This window comes from Rhynchophorus ferrugineus, unplaced genomic scaffold (genome assembly GCF_030347505.1).
Source record: "Rhynchophorus ferrugineus isolate W39M unplaced genomic scaffold, kcgeb_rfMv2 rfM3, whole genome shotgun sequence".
In the NCBI taxonomy this organism is placed as follows: Eukaryota; Metazoa; Arthropoda; class Insecta; order Coleoptera; family Curculionidae; genus Rhynchophorus; species Rhynchophorus ferrugineus.
Window position 1 is genome coordinate 19,425,699 of NW_027472582.1, and position 24,154 is coordinate 19,449,852.

Genomic DNA, 24,154 nt, shown 5'->3' on the forward strand with positions numbered 1-24,154 from the left:
TTTCCACCGTATTCTCCAGATCTGACCCCCAGCGACAATTTCCTGATCTCAGATCTCAAAAGAATGCTCGCTGATAAGAAATTTTCGTGGAATGAAGAGGTGATGATCGCCGAAGCAAAGGACAAATCGTAATACAAAAATGGTATTGAAAAGTTGGAGGATCGCTATAATCAGTGTATTATTCTTGAAGGTAATTATGTTGAATAAAAAAAACTAATTTTGCCAAAAAAATGTATTTTACTATTGGTTGCCGGGGACTTTTCAATTTACCTGTTAGTATTAGCTTGATGAAATGACAACGTCTATCCTATTGATACAATTTTGATGATTTTTGTAGTGTCGACAGTCAAATGAAGGGAATTGTAACTAACGTACCAAAGATTATATTATATTTCTGAAGATCAATATGAGATTTGTATTTAAGGAATTATTATTAGAAAATTTTTTTTGGAAGTAAAAAATCAAAATACGATGAAAATCACTTCTTCAAATCTAAGTTTTCGAAGTACAACTTTTAACTAACTATTTTTTTATCTATAATGTTTTATGGACTGTTACCTTTCAAACGCGCTATAATATTATTTCATTGAATAAGTATTACTAGATATATGTATAGACATATGTATGTGAGTTTAAAACCATTTCAAAAGAAATATTGAAATTCCATTTTCTCCAACTGTATCTATTTGATAATATTACCGAAAATCCAAATAAAAATCCTTTAAAGTATAATCAAAGAGAATTAAAACAATATTGACTTTTTTGAGCAACTTATTTTACTTCGGTTAAGACTAAAGCTTCTTAACTTCTGACTTATAAAGTAATGTTAAAATATTTTGTTATTGGGTATTAAATCGAGTCTACGATTTACTTTTGTAACTGTCACGATAGTTCACTTCTTTCATAAAACATTTTAGTCTTTTGGGTTTGAATAATTTTTTGTGACATTGGCCTTTTCAACAGATCGGAACAGTCAATTGCTGTTAATTTTTGTACAAATGTTTGTGTAATATTCAATATATACACTTCGAATTCCATCGAAGCCCAATAGGGTGTCACGTGACATATTTGTCATGCCTGAAGCCTTCATTCGTTTACCTTTTTTGTGGTATGTGCTCCTAGATATATTGTTATTTGATATTCCACCTTGATACATCACTTGTATTTTTTATTGTATCCGAATTGAGATAATATTGATAAACCCTAGTCATTGATGTTATTTTATCTCCAAAAATTAATCAGTGACCTGTTGCTAAGTTAACAGATATTGACAGTTGGCAACAATAGTCCAATATGTTTGATTTATTTCCGTTTTTGTGATTATCTTTTCTAAGTAATGTTATGAGCACTATTCTATCATTACCGAATATCATAAATACTTTAAACTTTACATAACGTCAGATGGCAGATGACAGCACTAGTTTAATATAATTAGAACATAGAATATGATTAGAACATGATACGAACATAACAGGAACGTTATCTTGAAAAAAGATAGCTTTATTTTTTAAAATCAGTTCAATACCAAACCAGAATCTGAGATATAACCACAGTATTACATAATTTAATTTGCAACTGCAGGAAAACATTAATAATATTATATATGTAACTGATAACAAAGTTAATTTAATTGTACGACTACATTTTAGAATTGTCAAAAATATATAAACATAAGTTTTTATATGTATAGTTATTAACTTTTTCTTTTTTGAATAATAATAATGTCTTGCTATAAAATAGGTGCTGACTGGCTAGATCATTAGTGCTATTTTTAGAGTAAAACCGATAATATACTTAAGTACCATCCCGGAAGACGTCCAGTCTTACCCAGCCTGGTTATTGGCGTGACTGGGATGGTTATTCATAGTGACATTTTACACAGATGCTTAAATACATTTAGGATAGCGTTGGGAAAAATCGACTGAAAATAGTACTATTTTCATTCAAATGCACGGTTGGTTTTTAACAATTCTTGATGTCATACGAAAAAGTACGAAACCTTTCCTATACAAAATGTGAGAGAGGAAAGGACGGAGATAATTGCTTGGACCAGTTGATTTTATATGTGCTTATATTTTCCAATCGTAGTATAAACGAGACGGAGATGTACATATTACTTCACGTACTAACTTTAAAATAGAAAGTAGTATATAGTATATAGTAACAAAATCAGTGGGACCGAAAATAGCGACTGAAAACAGTTGACTTAAACAGTCACTGGTAAAAAGTAGTAAAAAAATAAAATAGTAAAGTGAGTCGAACCAAAAATAGCGACTGAAACAGTCGATAGTTGATTTCAGTCGATAGTTCCCAACACTAATTTAAGACTATTTTCTACTATTATTCGAATCCACGACTATCAGAAAAGTAGGAGGATCTTTCTGTCACCTTAACTAATGCGGTTAACAAGCTGGTTAAACAAAAGCTTAAAATGTATACATTTGCAAAAACCTTATGAACCAATTTAATATATTTTAAAACCTTGGATTGAATAGTTGTTATTATTGAATTAATATCCTTGAAAATGGTTTTTTGGAACATTTTTATGAATTCCATTATTAGTCACTATATTGTCAAGATTGGAAAAAATCAATCAAAATTAGATATCGTATCTTTTAATTTTTTCCTCCCATTTATCAGCTCAATGATCGCCCATGATACCTACGATTATTCAATATGTTTTTGGAGCATTATTTATTTTTAGTAGAGCAGTAGAATTAAAAAATTACCAGAATTTCATGATTGAATAACATTAATTTTAAAATTTTAAAAATTCACCAAGAACTAAGTAATCGAATATTAGTTTTAAAAGATTAAAAGTACCTTGGCCATCATGTTATCAATACGGATAAGTTTTGGGTCTACCATTGTGGTCTTGAATCAAAAGAGGTTAAGAAGTGGTATGAGCTTAGCATTCTTGTTCCGAAGCAAGTAAAAATTCAGGAATCATTCAGATTCATTCGTTCTTTTAACCGACGTCAAAAAAGGAGATTTTCGAAATTATTTTTTTATTAGAAAGATTGCACTTCCGAGGTGGCCATTGGAACCAAGTCAGGACCTGATGAGGCGAAGGTTAGTGAAATCGAAGGAAAACTTCAAAATTTAAAGGCACTTATAATGTTTTGAATTTATGCATATTGTTATTGCTGAACTGATGTAACGGAAAATTGGAAGTCGTCCAGTGCAAAAGCCGTTCACTTTGCTCTTTAAACACTAACCATATCATATGGGAAACGGTAGAAATATTGCAGTTAATTGCTTCTATGGTAATGGTTATTGAGTGGTTGGAGCATTCAGTTCTCACGCGGTGGTCGTGGGTTTAATTTCCGGCGAAGGAAACAACTTTTTGTTGCTCTAGTTTGGTTAGAACATTTATCAAATCATCTAAGTTGTAACTTCTAATCCTCTACCTAAACCTATTTTTCTAATTACAATATTATTTTAACTACTGCCAAGTGATCAGTTTGAAGTTGGTGCCCAGCCCAAAAAATACAAAAATTACAATATAATTTTGTGACATATACACAAAATGAACTAAACAAATCTAATTTGTTGCTCGGCCAATTGGTACTAGTTAAAATAATTTTTTTAATATATATATTTTAAAGTCTCCTTTTACCAACTATGGGTTTATCTGGACTGGGCCTAAAGTTTAACGTGGGCTCCGAACCAAGGCCCTCAGCATGAAGCCTACCGACTGGCGAGTGACCAACTTTAGAAATCATCCCAGAAGACATCCGGTCTTACCCAGACTGGTTACTGGCGTGACTGGGATCATTTTCCTTGTCGGATTTCACTCTTGCCTAGAACATTACAAATTTTTAAACAATCACAAACATAAAATTACGACCATGCCACTAAAAGTAATGAATGTTGAAAATGCAATGTTGAGCAAATGCTCTGTCCACTCTGTTGAGCAGATGCAAAATCTGTGTACGTAGTAATAACTAAATAATACTATATCGATCGAAATTAACAGTTACTTTAGGTTGTTTGATACTTATTTACATTCATTTTTACGAACTCATAGAAAAATATAGTTCTTATTTAGTGGAACATTGATGTTTAAGAAAAATTTGTTTTAACTTTTGAGGAATATGGAACATATTTCTGTTAACTAATTTATTGGGAACTCGCGAAAATTTGTTCAAGAACAACATTACAAAATATAAATAGAAATCTGCCTTATCTAAATATATATTGTATCTCAATGTAACTAATCACTGCATCTAAATATAAATAGTAAATAAGATATTAATACATTGAACATTCGTATAAAATACTTATAAACACACACACTAATATAAAATTAACAAATGCATTTATTAAACCTACAATGACGAATCAATATTTGTTTGAATCACTTAATAACGCGACAAAACTTTCTTAAATCTATTTTACTATGAGTGAACTGTTGAGTTGTGTATGGCTAAAAATGTCACCATTCATAGCTAATTGAACTCAATTTACTTCAAAAGATATTTATTATCCAATTGCCATCGTCTGATGAAGTAAATGTTCCTGGGAAAGATTAAATACAACTTCCTAATTGCTAAGGTACATCGTATGCACATGTACAATCTCTATCAGTTTTAATATATGAGGGCGATATGATACATATTAAGTATGGTATTTAATTTTAAAGGAATTTTAGAATTAAAAAAAATTTCTACTTAAATTTAAGAATGCTAGGTGATTAGGACTTTCTTTACTTTCAACATTATTATTCTGTTTTAATGTAAGTAATTGGTATAATTATATCAACATAGGCCTGCACATTAGTTTTAAAGGATTTTTTAAATTTGGAACTGTAATGTTAAAATCGTTTAACTGTTTTTTTTTTAGTTTTTGTTGTAACAAATGGGCGATAGTTTTACAAATATTGGCCAGAGTATGAATATATAAATGGAAATGGACGGGTGTTTAAATTAGGGATGCAGAAGAAATATCGATATATCGATATTAATGTTGGGAACAATCGACTGAAATCGACTATCGACTGTTTAGTAATTAACTACTTTTTACCATCGATTGTTTCAGTCGCTATTTTGGTTCGACTGTTTTTACTAGTAACTGTTTTCAGTCGCTATTTTCAGTCCGACTGATTTTATTACTATTTACTATCGACTGTTTCAGTTGTTTACTTTAAGTTACTGATTTTTAACGTTCTGGCCTTGTTGTCCTAGCCGCTACCTTGAAAGTAATGCGCCGAATTTATGCTTATATAGATTTATAATTTATATGTAATATATGTGGTTTTATGTTTTTTTTTGTAGTTTGCTGGTGATTAGCTATATTTTGTAAATTAATATAGCAGCATTTTGAACGCTAGTTTTCAAGGACAAAAAAATTAAATTGTAAATGATAAATAGTAAGATAGTTTTAACTTTCGCGATTTTTGTCCAAGTCTCTTGTTTGTCAAAATACTTAAAATCTTTCCTAAAATCTTGAAAACTAAAATTAGGTTCCAAAGGTTTTAAAAATTGCATCGGTCCATAAGATTTAAATATTTTTTTGGAGTAGCGGTTTAAGTATTTCTTTTAAAAATATTAACGGTAAAGAGGTGAATAAAGTATGTTAAATATTTGTAATAAATACATTTTCTGATAAGAAAATTCTACTTTAATATTCAACAATTTATTTTGTTGGCTATTAAGAAGAGCACCACAGTTTTTATTTGTTAATGAATGGACTATCTATCAAAAAACACAAATATAGTTCCACAATTCGAAATTCAAGACAAAACTACTGACCAAGGATGTATTGACATCTGGAGATATTTCGATAAAAAATGGGTAGAATGAAAGAAGTAATTACTCCAAGTACTGCAGCAAATTTACAGATTTAGCAGTATTTGGAAATTCCATTTATTGGGCGTTTAGAAAACCCAATGGATTTTTGGCAAGCCCATAAAATGAAACCACCTGAATTATATCAGTTACATGTAAAATATTCCTCTACACCCGCAACATCTGTCCCCTGGAAACAAGTTTTTTCAAAATCTGGGCAAATAATTAACGATCGAAATCGCCCCACGGGAGAAAAGTTGAACATGATAATATTTACAGTAATTTAAAAATATTTCCGTTCAAAAATAAATGACTTTTATTTAAAAAGGGTTTGGTAGTTATGGTACGATCATTTTTAGGTTCATCATGGTTTTGGGTTTTTCAATGATTAGGTTCAATGATACGTTTACATTTTATTTATTAGTTATGGTTATTGAAAATCTTTAGTTTATAGGTTCTGTTTAAGTTGTATTTGTAGTACTATTTATATTTATTATACTATGTTATTTAAAAATAGTAATTAATATATTAAAACATGATAAAACCTTTGTGGTGTTATTATTCCATTCCTTTTTACATATCCACAGAACATTCAGTATAAAACTAATCCTACTTCCTTTAAAATTATATTATTTATTACATGTTAATATAAATTAGTATTTTTTTCCTTCTCTTTTTTAAAGTTATCAGGTGAATAAATATATATACATCTCTGTCTCGCTTATACTACCATTGGAGAATATAAACACATTTAAAATTAACTGCTCCAAGCATTTATCTCCGTCCTTTCCTATCTCACATTTTATACAAACAAGAATTCGTACATCTTCGCCTGACATCACGAATGGAAAAAACAGTCGAACCGTGCATTTAACTGATAATAGTAATTACTATTTTCAGTCGCTATTTTTTGACTATCGACTGTTTCGACTGTTTTGCGACTATCGACTGTTTCGATTATTTTCAGTCGATAGTTCCCAACGCTAATCGATATTCTCTGAAAAAAATATCGATATTGTTTGCCGATATATCGATATATCCATATTTTTTAGCCGATATTTTCGATGTTTTTCAAAATAAATTAATCAATATATTTCTTAAAATATGGATATTTTCTTTGGTCGCCAACACCCCTAATTCAAATGGGACAATTCCGAAAATATGAAAATAAATGTAACAACACTAGAAGATATGTATCATAAAGTCAATCAACATTTGAATAGTGTTAAATCTCATTGCATTTAAAAATATATACTTATTAAGGTAGCATCAATTATTTAAGGGCTTAATTTATTTTATTTAATATATTTTACTTAGTTGTTCATGTCTTAGAATCTATTAGAAATTATGGAGTATTAAAAATATAAATTCCTCAGCAAATATGTTAAATGAAACTAAGACAAACAAAACAATCTCATGCCATACTTAGTCTCCTCTACCTTATTAACCGACTTCGGAAAAGGAGGAGGTTTTATGTTCGGCTCTACATATAGTCTATTCAAAATAGCAGTGGACTCAAGTCATCTCAATTTAAGACGGCAATACGTTACAATGTTGCCGAATTTAACTTATACTTTTAGTTTATTTTAGTTTTTATATATTACAACATTCTAATGCAAATGAGATAATGAAACAAAAATGTTATAAAGTATAATTAATTTTAACTTTATGGTTTAATGTTCACTTCTATGCTTAATAAACTAAATATATTTATTTAATGTATGTTCGCCGTAAGTCAGGACTTGTTGGGGGGATCGGGAGAAAATCGAGGGTAACCCTCGAATTTCAAAGGCGCGTGCAAAGTTTTCACATATTTTTTTATCTAGAATAATCAGATTATTGTGAATAATGTCATTGCTGAGTTGATGTGACGGAAAATCGGAAGTCGTTCAGTGTAAAAGCCATTCAGTTTGCGTTTTAAACACTAACGGTATCATATGGGAAGCCGTAGAAATATTGTAGACAATTGCTTCTATGGTATAATGGCTAAGTTAGTTAGAACAATTTTGTCAAATTTCCTAGGCTAGTTAGCGGACCCCCAGGCCTGAAGCGTTCCTTATCTTCAATAATTGATTCTGTATTCTTATTTTTCCTCATACGGGGCGCACTTTTATTTGGGCTATCTATCCATTGTAGTATTTAATAAAATGGCTGCGTAATTTATTGAGTAAAGATCTGACACTAAAAGGAGAAATATAAAATATTTTTAACAAAATAATTGAACCGACTTCAAAAAATAAATATGGAACTCACTAGAAATTAAAAAACAATCTTATATTTTTAACAAAAAAATGTTTTAATAGAAAATATGTACATAATATTCGTAATAATAACTACAACCAAGTGATCACTTTGAAGTCATTAGAAATTAATCAGAAGAAATTATGTCTATTTTAAACCTCTTCGTTATATAATATGTAATGGTTTTCAGGATCAAATTGTTGCACTTATTAAGAATATGATTGAAGTATTAAAATCATAACCTGGGAAGGATGAAGAATTTGTTTTCAATATAAGAAAACATAGAAACAAAACACTAATAGATCCTGTTAAATTAACGACACTAAAGAAATGTGAAATACAGTATAAAGTATTTTAATTTCAATTTTATTTATTAATAATATGTGACGCCAGGTGTTAGTCATCATGTGAGGTATTTGTGAGGGAAATTCTGTTTAAGAACCAAAATACCAAAAAAAAAACAAAAAAAATCAAATACCTTCACAACAAACTATTTCCTTTACAGTTGTCTATAATGCATATTCGAACTAACCAATAAAATTATTAGAATGTCAACTCCAGTGCCCTCTGGATAAGGGGTGTCGGCTGCCTAGAAAATTATTGATTTGTCAATATATCGGACGAAAAAAATATCGATATTTTCAAAAAATATATCGATATTTTTAAGAAAAAAAATATACCGGCTCAAAAAAACATCGATATTCTCTAAATATTATAAGTATTAGCTCTATATATATAATATAATATAAACAAACGATAATTGATAAAAATATCGATATATGGATATAACGTTCAAAACATATCGGCAAAAAATATCGATATGCCCTTATATATGGATGATGTTTCGGCAGTTCTAGTCTAGATGTCAGACTTTGCGACACGTATCTCCAGAGACACCTATGGAGTTTTCCCTTTATTACTCTTTAAATATTTTTTATTGATGATATATGGTGAATGCGCCAGGTATAATTAATAGTATCATTTTAATTGAGAAACCTAACCAGCAAAACAAAAACGAACATTAGATGTTAGTTATTGTTGAAATGTGTTCAATCGTCGTTTAAAATACATTAAAATGACCAATGTAATTGATATATTTTAGTTTCTACATGCACAAAGGCGCAAACTGCGCATTCTCGGGCCTTTTCCACCCTTTCCAGCATCCGCACCACGTATTATAGTCACGTCAATAAACGATCCAGTAACAAAAGAATTATCATCCATTTTTCACGTATTGCCACCCAAAAGAATCCTACAGGTTGCTCCTGTAGTAAACCCAACGATACATCGTTCTCTTGGTGGATCTAATTCCAGAGGTAAAGTAAATCCGTATCGGCATTTTGTATTGATATAATTGTGAATAGACGAGAGTAATTTCGAAATACGCTAGTGGATGTTTGTTTTGTTACAGTTTTCGATTTAGGGGGATCCTTATCATCATCAAAAGTGGCTAAGTTTGAAGGCAAGCTGTTTTCGGCAGTCAACAACTTTTTCTCGACGTCTCCGCTCGTCAATCAGATCAAAGACCTAATGGTGAGTGAATTTTGTTTTGTTCTAAAATTCTTGTTTGAACCTAATCAATATTCAAATATACAGATTTGATTGTTTTTCTTTATATAATCGGACAATTCATAACGAAGTTGACACTATTGAAAAAGTTTTATGTATTTTGGCACTGTAGTAAGTTATATATTATTTTAAAGTTGTTTTAAAATATAATGTATGATAGATATATTAATAACGATTATATTTTAATATCCGTTAATCTGTTCAAAAAAATATGTAAAATGAATATAAGTATATTTTCATAACAGAATAATCCTACAGTAAAGTATATATAAAAAATTATTTAATAATTATATTAAAATTTTATTAAAAAATTTTAAAATTATAAAGGAATAAAGATTTTTTAATAAAGGATTTTTTTTTCAAGTAATATTTTATTATTTGAATTGACAGAATATTTAAATACGCAAATATCATAAAATATACAAATATCAAAACATTATCTTGCAACTAAAACGATTTGGTCTTAGAGTCGATCGACCTGCTTCATCAGGTGATACCATGATTTTTGCGTTTAGGGCTGTCAAAATAAATCCACTTTTCATCACCGGTTACTATTTGATGCGGAAATGACTTTCGATAATACATTTGAAATGGAATTTTACTGTCATGCAACTAATGTTGCAGTCATCTTCCCATCTTTTGCACTTTCCCTATTACTCGTAATTGGTCATTAATCGTTTATTGGGTCACATTTAACGCTTCTGTCAATTGTTTTTGAGTTTGGGTTAGGTCTTCATCCAATAACACCATTTTTGTTTGATCAAGCAGAACGTTCTTTGTTTTGCACGTCGAAATCTCCACATTTGAATTTTTGAAACGACGACTTTCAGCAGTTTTTTTAGCAATATCTGTTAGAAAAACCGGTAATTATTTTCCGGTACACCTATTATGCATAATATGTACAATATATAAAACAGTATATGTAACATTCAAAAATCAATATTTAAATTAATAAAAAACAAATTATCTTATATTCATCGGGATGATGACTCGATTTTGAAAAACCAGTTTTAGAATATGTTTGGTATTTCTTTAATAGCGTCAGTAAATAATTAAGGTTAGGTCAAAAGTATCAGAAACATTTCTTGCGCGCGCGTGTTAATTATGAGTTTTATGTTTTGTATTTCAAGCTTGTTGATATCGATATATCTCTGAAAGTTATAAAATATATCACATTTTATTTATAATTTAAAAAATAGATTATTATTACTAATTTAATTTCTTATAAGTAAAAGAGCTAAATAGGGCAAGTAAAAAAAATATATATTATAGATTTACTCTAACAAAAATGGTTTCTATTTGTAAAACTATAATTAGGAAACTTAAAAAAGACAATAAAAACTAGCGTCATTTAAATGTTATGTTGCGTAAGCAAGTCACATGTTTTGAATCAGTCTTTAATTAGTCGGCAATATTATCAATGTTTTTTATAAATATTGATATATATACATACACAAAACTATAAAATGTTATGCATTATTTATAAATATTAATACAGGATGAGTTAATTTTAATTTTAATTAAAGTTTTTAAAATAAATTCCTTTGAAATTATATATCTAAATAAGTATCTAAAATTTGATACCACTGGTGATAGACACATGTCATTTCTGCAAAGTACTGTTTAACAATTCAAACAATTTCATTCAAACTATTTACTTTTTGATTCAACAAAACAATTAGTTATCAGTTAAAAAATATAAAATGATACTGATATAACCTTAAAATATTTTTGTAAATATAAGTGTTTTTCTTCTTTTCTGATCGAATTTTCAGCCCAATTAGCGTCATGTGTGGAACATTTTTAAGATCGATGAACAATTGTCTTTACAAGTCCATCGTAGTATTGATTTTCTACACACATTAATTTGTTCTTTGTACACAAAATTTAAAATATAATTTTACGTGATCATACTATTCTCAATCGTCTTTTATCCAAACTTGTCATAACTCTTTAATAGTTCCAACAATACAAAAATAACCGAAAATAATACAAAATCCTTTTAACGCATTCACTTTCCGTTTAAATATCGCTTCTGATGAAAAATTTAGGGATATATCTTCCGTTTCTTAAACTTCCAGCAGGTATTTTGCGGTAGAACGTTGTTTGCTCTTGATTTAAATAATTAGATATACGTAGCTGATTAACTTGGCTAGAAATGACTACCGTATAAGAGCTGGCAGCGTGTCGACCAAATTCTACAACATTTGTTTATATGTTTTGCGTCGCCCATCTGGGAATTCTTTGTTTTATTGGAATTTATTTATTTGTAGCAGATATTACACAAAATGTTTAGGTCTAAAAATTTTTCCTCCATATCAGCTTTAACGGTGTTAAATATCACATCTTTAGGTGTCCCCGTTGCCAAGATTTTATAAAATCTGTAAAAATCACTAAAGTCGTATTTAACACACAATAAATTCAACAGACTTGCAATAATGCAATAATTTTACGGAAACAGTTTTTGATATATAAAAGATGGTTAAAAAATATTTTTTTAGTAAAAGTGTTGGTAAAATATATTAAAAATTTTATCGTTTAAATCGGATGTATAAAAAGACACTGCACTAATTAGTTTAAAAAAAGTTTCCTGACTATTAGAACAGAATTTGAGTATGGATCTTAATGTAAACGTTTTTGTTTTTATAAGAAACTTTGATATTTCTTAAAAAATAGTCTTGAGTCATCTACGTGAAAACTTAAAGAATAATTTCTAACTGGAAATAGTTATAAATTGTGAATGTTTGATTTGAATGGAAACAAATAATTGGTTTCTAAAGTGATGGTATGTGTTGTTATTTTTATATATTTCATACATATAGGGTGATTGATAAATCCAATAATTAGGCATTTAATTAAATGAAAGGAATCCATTTCTAAAATTCCATTAAAATATATTTTCAGTAAATTTCAATTTTCGAAAAGAATACATCTTTATGTATTATTCTTTTGTATTTTGTATTATTTCTTAGGTGTTTGTTTTTCATACAATACGCTACATCAGCCAATATTCTGCCTCTTTGTAGCTAGTTGACTTTAGGTAGTAAATTATCTACTCCTGCTAGATAAATAACAGTTTAGTAATATTTAACGCACTCAATTTTTCTTTTAATATCGCTTCTGATGAAAAATTTAGGGATATGTCTTCCGTTTCTTATACTACCGGCAGGTATTTTGCGGTAGAACGTTGTTTGCTTTTGATTCAAATAATTAGGCATATGTAGCTGATTAACGTACAATAGAAATGACTACCGTATAAGAGTTGGAGCTGGCAGCGCGTCGACCAAATTCTATAACATTTGTTTATTTGTTTTGTGTCGCCGAAATGGGAATTCTTTGTTTTATTGGAAGTTATTGATTTGTAGCAGATATTACATAAAATATTTAGGTCTAAAAATGTTTCCTCTATATCAGCTTTAACGTTGTTAAATATCACATCTTTAGGTGTCCCCGCTGTCCAAATCTTATAAAATCTGTAAAAATCACTACGGTCGTATTTAACACACAATAAATTCAACAGACTTGGCGAGGAGTACTTTAAGGTGCGAATTTCTACGTTTTTTTTTAGTTTAAAAAAATTAACTCATTATACCCTATGCAATAGTTTTACCGAAACAGTTTTTGATATATAAAAGACAGTTAAAAAATATTTTTTTTAGTATAAGCGTTGGTAAAATATATTAAAAATTTGATCGTTTAAATCGGATGTATTAAAAGACACTCCACTAATTAGTTTAAAAAAAAGTTTCCTGACTATTACAACAGAATTTGAGTATGGATCTTAATGTAAACGTTTTTGTTTTTATAAGAAACTTTAATCTTTCTTAAAAAATAGTCTTGAGTCATGTACGTGAAAACTTAAAAATTTAATCGTTTAAATCGGATGTATAAAAAGACACTCCACTAATTAGTTAAAAAAAGTTTCTAGGGTATCACAACAGAATTTGAGTATGGAACTTTGATCTTTCTTAAAAAATAGTCTTGCGTTATATACGTTACCATATCACTTCATTGACTACTGTTTATTACGGATTATTTGTACAGTGAAAATAGGTTAACAGTACAAAATTATTGTCTTAAAGCTAACGTAATCTATAAGTGGTTGAAAATGACCATATTGCTCATACATTTAGTGTTTTCCAATTCTCTGCCGCGTTTGTCTGTATGTCTAAGTAATTAATCGAAATTAAAAGGACTTTTATTACATACTCGAATGAAAAAAATTGCCAACAGGTGATAGAAGTTTTGGGATGCCCATGGTATTTTACATATAGGACAAGAAAAGTGCTGTTTAACCTGTTAAAACTACTCCCATTATAAATCCAGAAAACGATTAAAATGCCGAGGCGAAACAAATATTTATTTTGTAACTTGAGAAAAATTGTTCAAAAAAGCATTGAAATATTAGAGTGACATTGGAAAAAATATTCGAAAAAGAGTATGTTGAAGAATGATGTCAAATTTAATAACAAACAAATAATATTTTTCTTAAGCTGGGATGTTAAGTAATGTGTAATAGTAATAAGTACCAAAAAAGGGTAATCTGTAATGTTTAAATAAGTACCAAAGATAAATTTAAACCATACTGTTACTTATTATATATTACTCCTATAAATATTTAAACACAATCTCCTATAAATATAAAGTTTTTAAGTATTTTCAAATTTTAATTTGAATTTTTTTATATATATATATATTTTAGTCTTCTTTTACCAACTATGGTAAAACTATGGTTTATCTCGACTGGGCCTAAAGTTTAACGTGGGCTCCGAACCACGGCCCTCAGCATTAAGCCTACCGACTGGCGAGTGACCAACTTGAGTGATTTTACACTCTTACCTAGAACATTCACAAATTTTAAACAATCACAAATAAATTTACGACCAGCTCCAGCAGGAATCGAACCCGTGGCTATCGCAATATCTATATTTCAATCGTTAGCCTCTACTTTTTCCATCCTGAAGTAGTAAATCGTAAATCTAGTCAGACAGGTAATGACTCATATGTCGTAAGACGCATTAAGGAACACGGTCTGGAGTTTATTAAATACATTATCCATTTTTTCCTTGTTTCTCAGTTATTATGCAGTCTTCCCTGCCGAAGCTCTTTTCATTTTATCTACGCCATTATAAACAAACGTATGGTCGTTACTCATTTTATAAATGACGGACCCTCCTTTTTGTTTCGGTTATTGTTAATATGTCCGAGATGAGTTACATTGCGAAAGACAATCATGTTCTTAGAATTGATGTCGACATATAAATTATGTAAAATGCCAACATTATCAGCGGCTTTTTATAAACACATATATCAGTTCGCCCATTCAATTCCTTACCATTATTGATAAACATTAATAAAGTGTGGTTAATATATATTATAGTTTGCACTAACTATTACAATAGATATTTGTACAAATAAGCGTCATCACAAAAAAGAAACAAATACATACTCACCTAATTTAACAGTTAATCATCCTTAAATTCAGTACAATGGTACTTTTGAATAAGGCTTTTATGTTTTATATTTATATATTTTAGACATAGAACAAATTTTTGTCTAAGCATATACTCATAGAACATAATTAATCATAGTTTACTTAATATATCGAAATTCGTTATTATTAAAGAAACTTAAAGGATAAATTCTAACTGGAAATAATTATAAATTGTGAATTTTTGCTTTGAACAGAAACAAATAATTGGTTTTCAAAGTGGTTGTTATTGTTATATATTTCATACATATATTTTAAGTATATGAATTAGTTTTAAATATTTTCTTTTAATTTGAAGCTTTATTGTGAAAAATCTGTAGAAACTAGTCCATCGATAGCCGCTAGTTTTTCTCATCTTTCAGGTAATTTACGGACTATATCTGGAAATAATAATATAGATTCTCCACGAATCGACTTATTTTTTGGTATCTTCATAAGAAGTGAAGTGCTGCTCAGGTAGGATTCTATTAGAATATGATGGGTGGGGTAATACTTCCCATTTTAATATTTCCAAGTATATTTTCACCTGTTTTACAACATGTGTTTGAGCGTTGCCATGTTGAGGAATAACAATAGTGTTTTTGCTAGTATTCCAGTGGTTTTTCGCGTAGTTTAAACGCATGTGATCGAAATCTGCGTCAACATTTTTTTGGCCGCCCAAAACGTTATTTTTCTTCATTTTTAAAATCATCACTTTTAAAAAGTCGAAATCAGCAATTATATGTTAAAATTGATGGAGAATTTTTGCCATAAACTTCACGCATTCAATTCAATGTAAATGCGATTTACTCGGTACACATTCGGTTTGAAAAATATTTGTCACATCTCGAGGAAATGACATATATTGAAAATGTTTTTTCTTACTTATCTTCTATCTTCTTATTTTTTTTTATTAGAAGGAAGAAAAAGCAGACTAAAGAAATCGTTTTTGATGTGAAACAGTTTCTCAGAACAACAGAACAGAACTCTCAACGTTGTTGTACTACTACTAGTTTTATAATGGGGTAGAGGTCAGTATGGACCCAAACATTTGTAATGGAATGTTGCAAGTTTTGTGGCGGACTTCACCGCTATATCTATCCGTCCATATCAATACAATTCGGGGCTTGGAGAATGGTGCAAAGCACCGCTGTTAGAATCCATGTCCGGCGAGTCTAAAACCAAAGCGCATCCATGAGCAGCATCGGATTTAGAACTAGTTAGCGAGAGAGTAATTCGTAACAATTAGCACTACAAAAGGAGGGAGGGTGTTCTTTTTTGAAAAAAGGCGTAGGATTGTGCTAATTGCGTCGTAAGAGTTCAAGGGGGATATCTAGGTCCAAATCAGGACAATGTGGAGAGAACTGAAACCTATCTCTGAAATCTATAGCATTGTTAAAAATATAGAGGCTACCAAGGCGGTGGATTAAAATTTGAATCTAACAATCAAATATAAAGTATACCAATAATAGCGGGTCGAGAGTCATTATGTCTGAAACATTAATAGTTTAAGTAACCGCTGCGGTTTCTTACGGTGACACTAATGGTCCAATTTCCTATGATTGCTGCATATATTCAACTTAATTTGAGCGATGAGATAGATTAAAACTCAAATGGTAGGTGATTGACTTCAGGAAATCCTAGAATAAAAGGTTATTTGGTCATTAATCACGTTCTGTAAATTTACTTTCATTATATAGAGGACCCTTTTTGGAATATTGCATATTGCCGTGGTCTTGTCCTAAATCTTATTCATTGCATATAAAAAAAACTTTTGTGGTGGTCTATACATTAATAAGGCAAGATTGTTGATGGGTAAGTGTAACGATGAAAAAATATCAATATATCGATATTTTATCGTGATATTTTTTTGCTTGATATATCGATTAATTATTTTTGTCATACTTTTTCAAAAAAATTAATTATATGTCTTAAACTTTATAAAAAAACCCTTTAATTATCTCTAAAACACTTAAACGTACCACAAGAATGGTACTTAATCTTAAAGAGGTAGTGCATAAAAATATCGCTACTTTTTAAAACATTTAGAGAATATCGATATTTTTTATCCGATATATCAATATTTCTGCAAAATATCGATATTTTTGCTACTCATTGCAAAATAAACGATATTTCCTTCTCGGATATTCTTTAAAGTATAAGTTTACAATTAAACTATAATCTATCCAAAGAAGTTTTGAGCATACGTCATCTAAATTTGTGACATTAAAACGTTACAATGTTGCCGTATTAACTCTGAGTTTTAGTTCAGTTTGGCTTTGACATACAACTAAATTGTAATCTAAATAAAATTATTAACAAAGATACTATTATCGAATACATTTGCCATATCTGCAAAATAGTTACTATTCTTTCTCTCCTGACATATTTTAACAAAATGCTCTTGTATATTCTGAACAATTACACACATATCTGTGCACATAAATATTTTACATTTTACAATAACATTTCCTACAGTTATTATATATTAAATAAATACTTAAGAAAATGTTTAGAATAACTAGAATCATATACCCGCATATTTTTCATTAGATGCAAGGTCTTGTAAATCAGCTGTTTCAGTTACTTCTAGCTAAGTTTTAATGCTTCATTTCGTTTGCATCGGGTTGAATTGGGAAGAAAGTAAACTTTCATGGCTGTCTCTACGCGGCTAATTAACAAGATCTAAATTACGACTTATGAAATATTTTTATCATAAACCTATTATGGTCCATTTCTTCAAGACACAACATCAGTATAAAGAATACTATAAATTAATTGCCATGCTTTAGAAGAATTTCCCATGATGGAATTCCATAGAAAGTTCGAGTCAAAAACCACAAGAAACTTGAAACTGTTTCTATTTTAATTATTATTTTAAATACGAAAATATCTGTAAAAACTGCGTTATGCGTTATACTAGGCTATAATATTTTATACCAAAAAAATCTTTGGTTAATGCCAAGTATTTATGATTTCATAATATTATAATAAATTAGGCAATTGTTGACAGGGGTCTCTAATAAACAAATCTAAATATTATTTAAAAACACGTTTGTTTAGTTTTCAAGAAACATATGACCATAAAATTGGGGCGTACATGACCCAAGTCTGGTACATTGTGCAGATTCTGCGATAAGCAATTTATAAATATTATAACCAAAAATATAGAGCACAATAAACGATATCGTATTGTTTAATTTTCGTATGACAATATCAGTGTTTATGGGCTTGGTTATTTCTTTTAGTATCAGTTGCGTATATTTTTAGTAACGAATTAATTTTGACTATGTTTTGTAATTTCAAAGTCAAGAGTGATTACTTTAGAGACCACTCCAGGAAACATTCGGTCTTTTACAGCCTTATTACTGGTGTGGCTGGGATGATTCTTACAATTTGTGAACATACATATTGAACTGGTCAAAATGATTTTTGATATAATAAAGTTGTATATTTAAGAACAACTAACATCATTAGCATTCAAATAGGGTAAAATTTCCTATTACAATTTCAAAATTAAAAGTTAAAAGTTTCAAGTTTTCTTGCGAAGTTTTCAATTCAAGGAAAGGTTTTCGTTCATTGTTAATGTCGTAAGGATCAGGCTTTAGGGATTTCAGCCGCACAGAAAAATAACTAACGGCTTCAATATTTAAAAAATCTACATATCTATAAATTGGATCGATATTGATATTTTTTCTTTCCAACCCAAATTTTTCATACAAAATTATTTTGATGACCAAAGGGGCGAAATCTCAAAACAAAAGTTCGATACTCGTCTCCAAAAACTCTTTTCTACCAAACTTTTTCCGCTCTGGTCCTATTTTTCACCAAACATTTTTTATAACCGGAGGGCGAAATATTTTTAAATGTTTTTTTTACATTTTAAAGTCTCCTTTTTACCCACGAGGGTTTATCTGGACTGGACCTACTGTTTAACATGAATTCCGAACCACGGTCATCGGATTAAACCTACCAACTGGTGAGTGACCAACTTAGAAATAGTCCCAGAAGACATCCGCTCTTACCCAGGTTACTGGCGTGACTGTGATCGTTTTCCTTATCGGATTCTACATTCTTGCCTAGGACAATCACAAACATAGATTTATAACCAAGCCCCAGCATGATTCGAACCCGCGAATATCGCGACTAACATACAATTTGTTTTTACAATAACTTAAATCTTGATACATATCCTTATATTAGGAGGATCCGCGACCGTATCAGATTCTCTGGTGTAATAATGTTTATGTATTAACACTATTGTTTTTCTATTTAATACACTGCATTACACTACATTGTAGTACAAATACCAAATGGTTTGATTATTTTGAGCCTTATAAAGGAGTTTTATTACTGCAATATTGAGATGAGTATGTAGTCTCTTCTCATGTTTCATTGCAATTCTCTTGATTTGAGTGATAGTTGGTATCTGAAGGTTTTGGTGTAAGTAATCAGTCCTGTGGTATTTCGGTGCATCTATAATACTTCTTAGATCTTTGTTCTGGAAAACTTGTATTGCATTTATATTGCTTTTCGAGGAAAACATTCACAAAATCGAATTTGGTATATCAATATATGTGACAACACCTGCTTGTATAATAACAGTTTATTATGTACTGATAATTGTGATTTTATTTCAATTAACCAATACATTTTCCTATATGGAATGATAGTATTATTTTTTTGTTATTGGTGCTTGTCTGGTCTGATTATATGTGAATTGCACATGCATAGATTTACTTTCGTTAATTTTAATTTCGCAGGTTTGGGTGCAGTTGGTAGTGTGGCTCCCTTGCAATGCTTCTTGTGGTACACCTGCTTTAGATTATAAAATCTGGCTGTAAAGTAAGATTTTAATAGTTCAGTGTGTAGCTCATGAACAAGGCCGTTATGCCATACCTTATCGAAGGCTTGTGCTATATATAAGAATACTGCTGAACATCTCTTTTCACCTTCATTGGCCGCAAAATCTTAAAACTAAAGTTCGATATTCTACTTTCAAAATCCTAAGTTTCTAACATCAATATTTTAATTTGAAATTCAAACTTCCATATTCTGAAAGTATCCATATGCAATATCCATCAGAAAATGTTGACGAAAACTATCGATATATCGCCCAAAAAAATATCGGTAATATTATCGACATTTCTTTAGGCAACTCTTAACAAATTCATTGATTGAAACATCTTATTAGAAGTAATTTGCTCCACCTTAGTAACTTCAACGGTATTGTTCAAAAATTTGTTATCTCGTTTTGTATATTTTTTCGAAATTCTTAGAAATACTTTGATTTAATCGTTCCTTCTGGCATTAATATCTCTTGTAGCAGCCTATTCTGATTAATTTCTAGTCATGATTTTGGACATGAACGTAAGTTTTAGAAGTTTCGATAATGAATCTTTCGACAAGGTATCTCCTTTGAAAATCGATCCTCTAAATAATTTTCTGAAACTGATCAAACACTCAAAACTTTTGTAACAAACCTATAAATTGTAATTTCCTATGCAGTGCTTATATAATAAAAAATTGTAAATATAAGATCGCTAACTAACTAACTGGGTTTTGAGTCGGCAAAAATGTTCCTCGATATCTTGGCTATAATCCTGAATCTGCATTAAAAAAAAACGGAACTACAAGATCGCTTAGATGGTATAGCTATCAAGGCGACAGGACGGTACTCTTACTGTTGCAAAAGTCACGGGTTCAAACCCTACTAAGACATCGGTGTAAATTTATTTTTGTAGTTGTCCAAATGTTAAATTTGATTCTGTACATACTTACTTGTCATATATATACATACTTGTCAATCTTTCAGGTAATTTATGGATGCCATTACAACAAAACTGTTGAAAACTGTCCTTTCAGCAAAACTATTTATTAAGCTAGTTTCTAACTTCTTCGAAATTGGCGAAGTGCTGCTTTGTAAGCGCGTGTCTCATTGATACGAATATTTGATAATCGACTGGGACAAGGTCTGGACAGTATGGCTGGTGCGATAATATGTCATTTCAACGTTTCCTTGATCGGTTTTGTCTTATGAAACAAACCAAACCAAAAACCAAAACGATTTGGCTTTGTAATCGATCGGCCATAATCATCACCCGTCACTATTCCATACAGAAATAACTTATTCACAGACGACTTTTAGATTTTTCATTTGCCTCTCATTCAATTGATGTGGCACCCATCTCCCCATCTTTGGATTTTCCCCATTGCTTGTAATAGAGTAATAAATATATAATAAAGTATAAAATTAGTTTCATGTTTTCATACATTTCTTTTAAAAAATAGTATTCACACTATTACTGAGGAACCTGATGTGTGAGACAACCATGTCAATAGACAATGCTTTTAACAGTATAATAAGGAATTCAAAACACGTAATCTTATTTATTTTAGAAAAATTGCTTCAGATACAGTGTGAGCCGACAAAGATATTATTATTACATGGAATAATTATATATTATATTAAAATTATGGAAAGAAATATATAAAGTATAAATTAGATAAATTTAATATAACTTCATACAAACATTTTTATTATCAATTTAATTTAATTATTATAACGATAATCATTCTTATAAAAAAACGAAATATGACCGAAAATGTTCATCAATTCAAGGAGCAAGAAACTATGATATAAAACCAATTCGAAGAATGAAATTTGCAATCCACGTAGATGCGTCCGAATACATGGTTGGAAGCACGCGTTACCTTCCTACACTCTTAACGGTATCCGTTTCTTTTCCGCTGTCGAATATTGTTTCGGTGTTTTACGGTCGGATTCTCGATCCCTTTCCTTTGAAACATCCGACGCTCATCGTGAATCAACAGCGTAAACTTCCCGATATAGCGAAACCGCATCATTCGCGAGGCAGTAAAATCCCTTAAAACTTGAACTCAATCATGTAACCACATAGCCAATCATGGTGGCGTCAGCGGTAGCACGATATATATACCCAAAATGTCTAACGTTACCAATTCAGTATTCGTTAATTAGCGTTCGGAAATTCGTGTTTCGTGTTTCGGTTTGACATACAGAATGAGACCATTAACAAGTTGCTTGTCGCTGTATAAGATTGCACGTAAATATTTTGTAAGTAGATTTTGCATCAGTTTTCATCATTAACAAATTAAATTACAGGCATTCCAATTTCAAAAAATATCTGAATATCCTTAATACTCGTTTATTATCAGATTTTTTTGTTTCTGTTATTCTTCTTGTTCCTGTCTTCATGCCCAATTTAGTTTTTTCTGTACATCATTCTATTTTATTTATGTCCATTCTCGTTTAGGCAATAGATGTGTTGTATGGCTTAACATGTCCCGATTCTGTTCTGATAGTTGTTTTGTTTATTTCTTATTATTCTGTTGTATTATTTCTTTCTTGGATTATTCCAAGATATTACGATATAGCTATATATATATACTAATAGTAATAAAATATCCTAAATACTCTTTAGTTATTTGATTTTTTTGTTTTTCTTGTTCTCGCCTTCATACTCAATTTAGTATTTTCTGTAGATTATTTTATTTTATTTATTTCAATTCTCGCTTAGGCTATAGATTTGTTTTATGGCTTAACATGTCCCCCTTATTATTCTATTGTATTCTTTCTTTCTTGAATTATTAAATAATTATTGGCAACCACTCCTTATAGTAGCAAAACGACGACTTATTTATATAATAAAAATGATGATAATAATAATAATGTAGATTTGATAATGCACTAATTTTTTATTTTTAAATTGTATTTATTATTATTTAGTAATAATAGTAAATGATAAGTAATAAAAAATTAAATAAATTATATTACAGGTATTCCAATTTCAAAAAAATATCTAAATATCCTTAATACTCGTTTGTTATTTGATAATTTTTATATTATTACGCTATTTTATCCATAATTGTTTAATTTTTTTCTTATCATTATGTTATATACTTTCTTCTGGAGATTATTCAATAATTATTAACAACCACTTCTTATAGTTGAAAAATGACTTCATATGTATGTGATAAAAAATGATAATAATAATAATATAGTATGGATAATAACCTGCCATTTTTTTGTTAATATTGTTTATTTTTACCTTCTTTTTTGATAAAAAAATTTTCGTTTCCCTTCTCATCATTTATACATTAAATTACAGATACCCCAATTTTAAAGAATATCTAAATATCCTTAATACTCCTTTGTTAGGTACATTTCTTTTATTCTTTTTTCTTCTAATTCCTGCCCTTATGTACAAGTGAATATGTTTTGAATTTTAAATCATCATGTTTTATTTATGTTCATTTTCATTTAAGTAATAGACGTTTCCAATATTACCTGAAAAAAATTTACATATATAAATAAATAGATAATTATTTTCTTAATATGTCTACATACATACAGTCAATCAGTATCCAATGTTTATGGAAAGGATCTAATATGACCTGGTTAAAATTTGCATAAACAAATAGACATTTATTTTTACTATACATATAAATCGATTGTTTAACATATATTTATTTATAAACAACTACACAATGAAACCTATAGTTATATTTTTAACCATTAACAACAAAACAAGTTTTTTGTAAAATAGCTTTAAAATTATTTATTTGTAATCTAAATACTAGTCACTCATGTCGATGATTCTAGTTGTTCTTTACCTATACTACAATATAAATTATGAGTACATTTTCAATTAAATTAAATTAATATACGTGAAAACACCATAATTATTTAATTATTTCATTACTTACCCAAATAAGCAATTGTATATCCTTTTCTTCGGTTGTTTAATATTCCCTAACCAAAGCGAAGTAGGGGCAGAAATTTGAATTTTTGTAGTCCTAATGTTATATTATATTTTCGCTGTATATATACATATATGTATATGTTTATATATATATATATATATATATATATATATTTATATGATATATATATATATATATATATATATATATATATATATATATATATATATATATATATATATATATATATATATATTAATCATTACATTTCTAAGCTGCTTATCACATATGATTGAAAATATTAGATGGTTAGTTATATTAGTAGATTAATATTTTTATT

The 24,154-nt window shown here is 29.3% G+C and overlaps 1 protein-coding gene across 1 annotated transcript in view; it reads left to right on the forward strand.

Annotated features, from left to right (window-relative positions):
- LOC143193636 (uncharacterized) overlaps positions 1–24,154 on the forward strand; it is a 37,928-nt gene that overhangs the window by 3,292 nt on the left and 10,482 nt on the right. The window contains exons 2-3 of the mRNA XM_076399964.1: positions 9,133–9,346; positions 9,442–9,563. Of these exons, the coding sequence (XP_076256079.1) occupies positions 9,133–9,346; positions 9,442–9,563 (336 nt within the window). The remainder of the gene's footprint in view (positions 1–9,132; positions 9,347–9,441; positions 9,564–24,154) is intronic.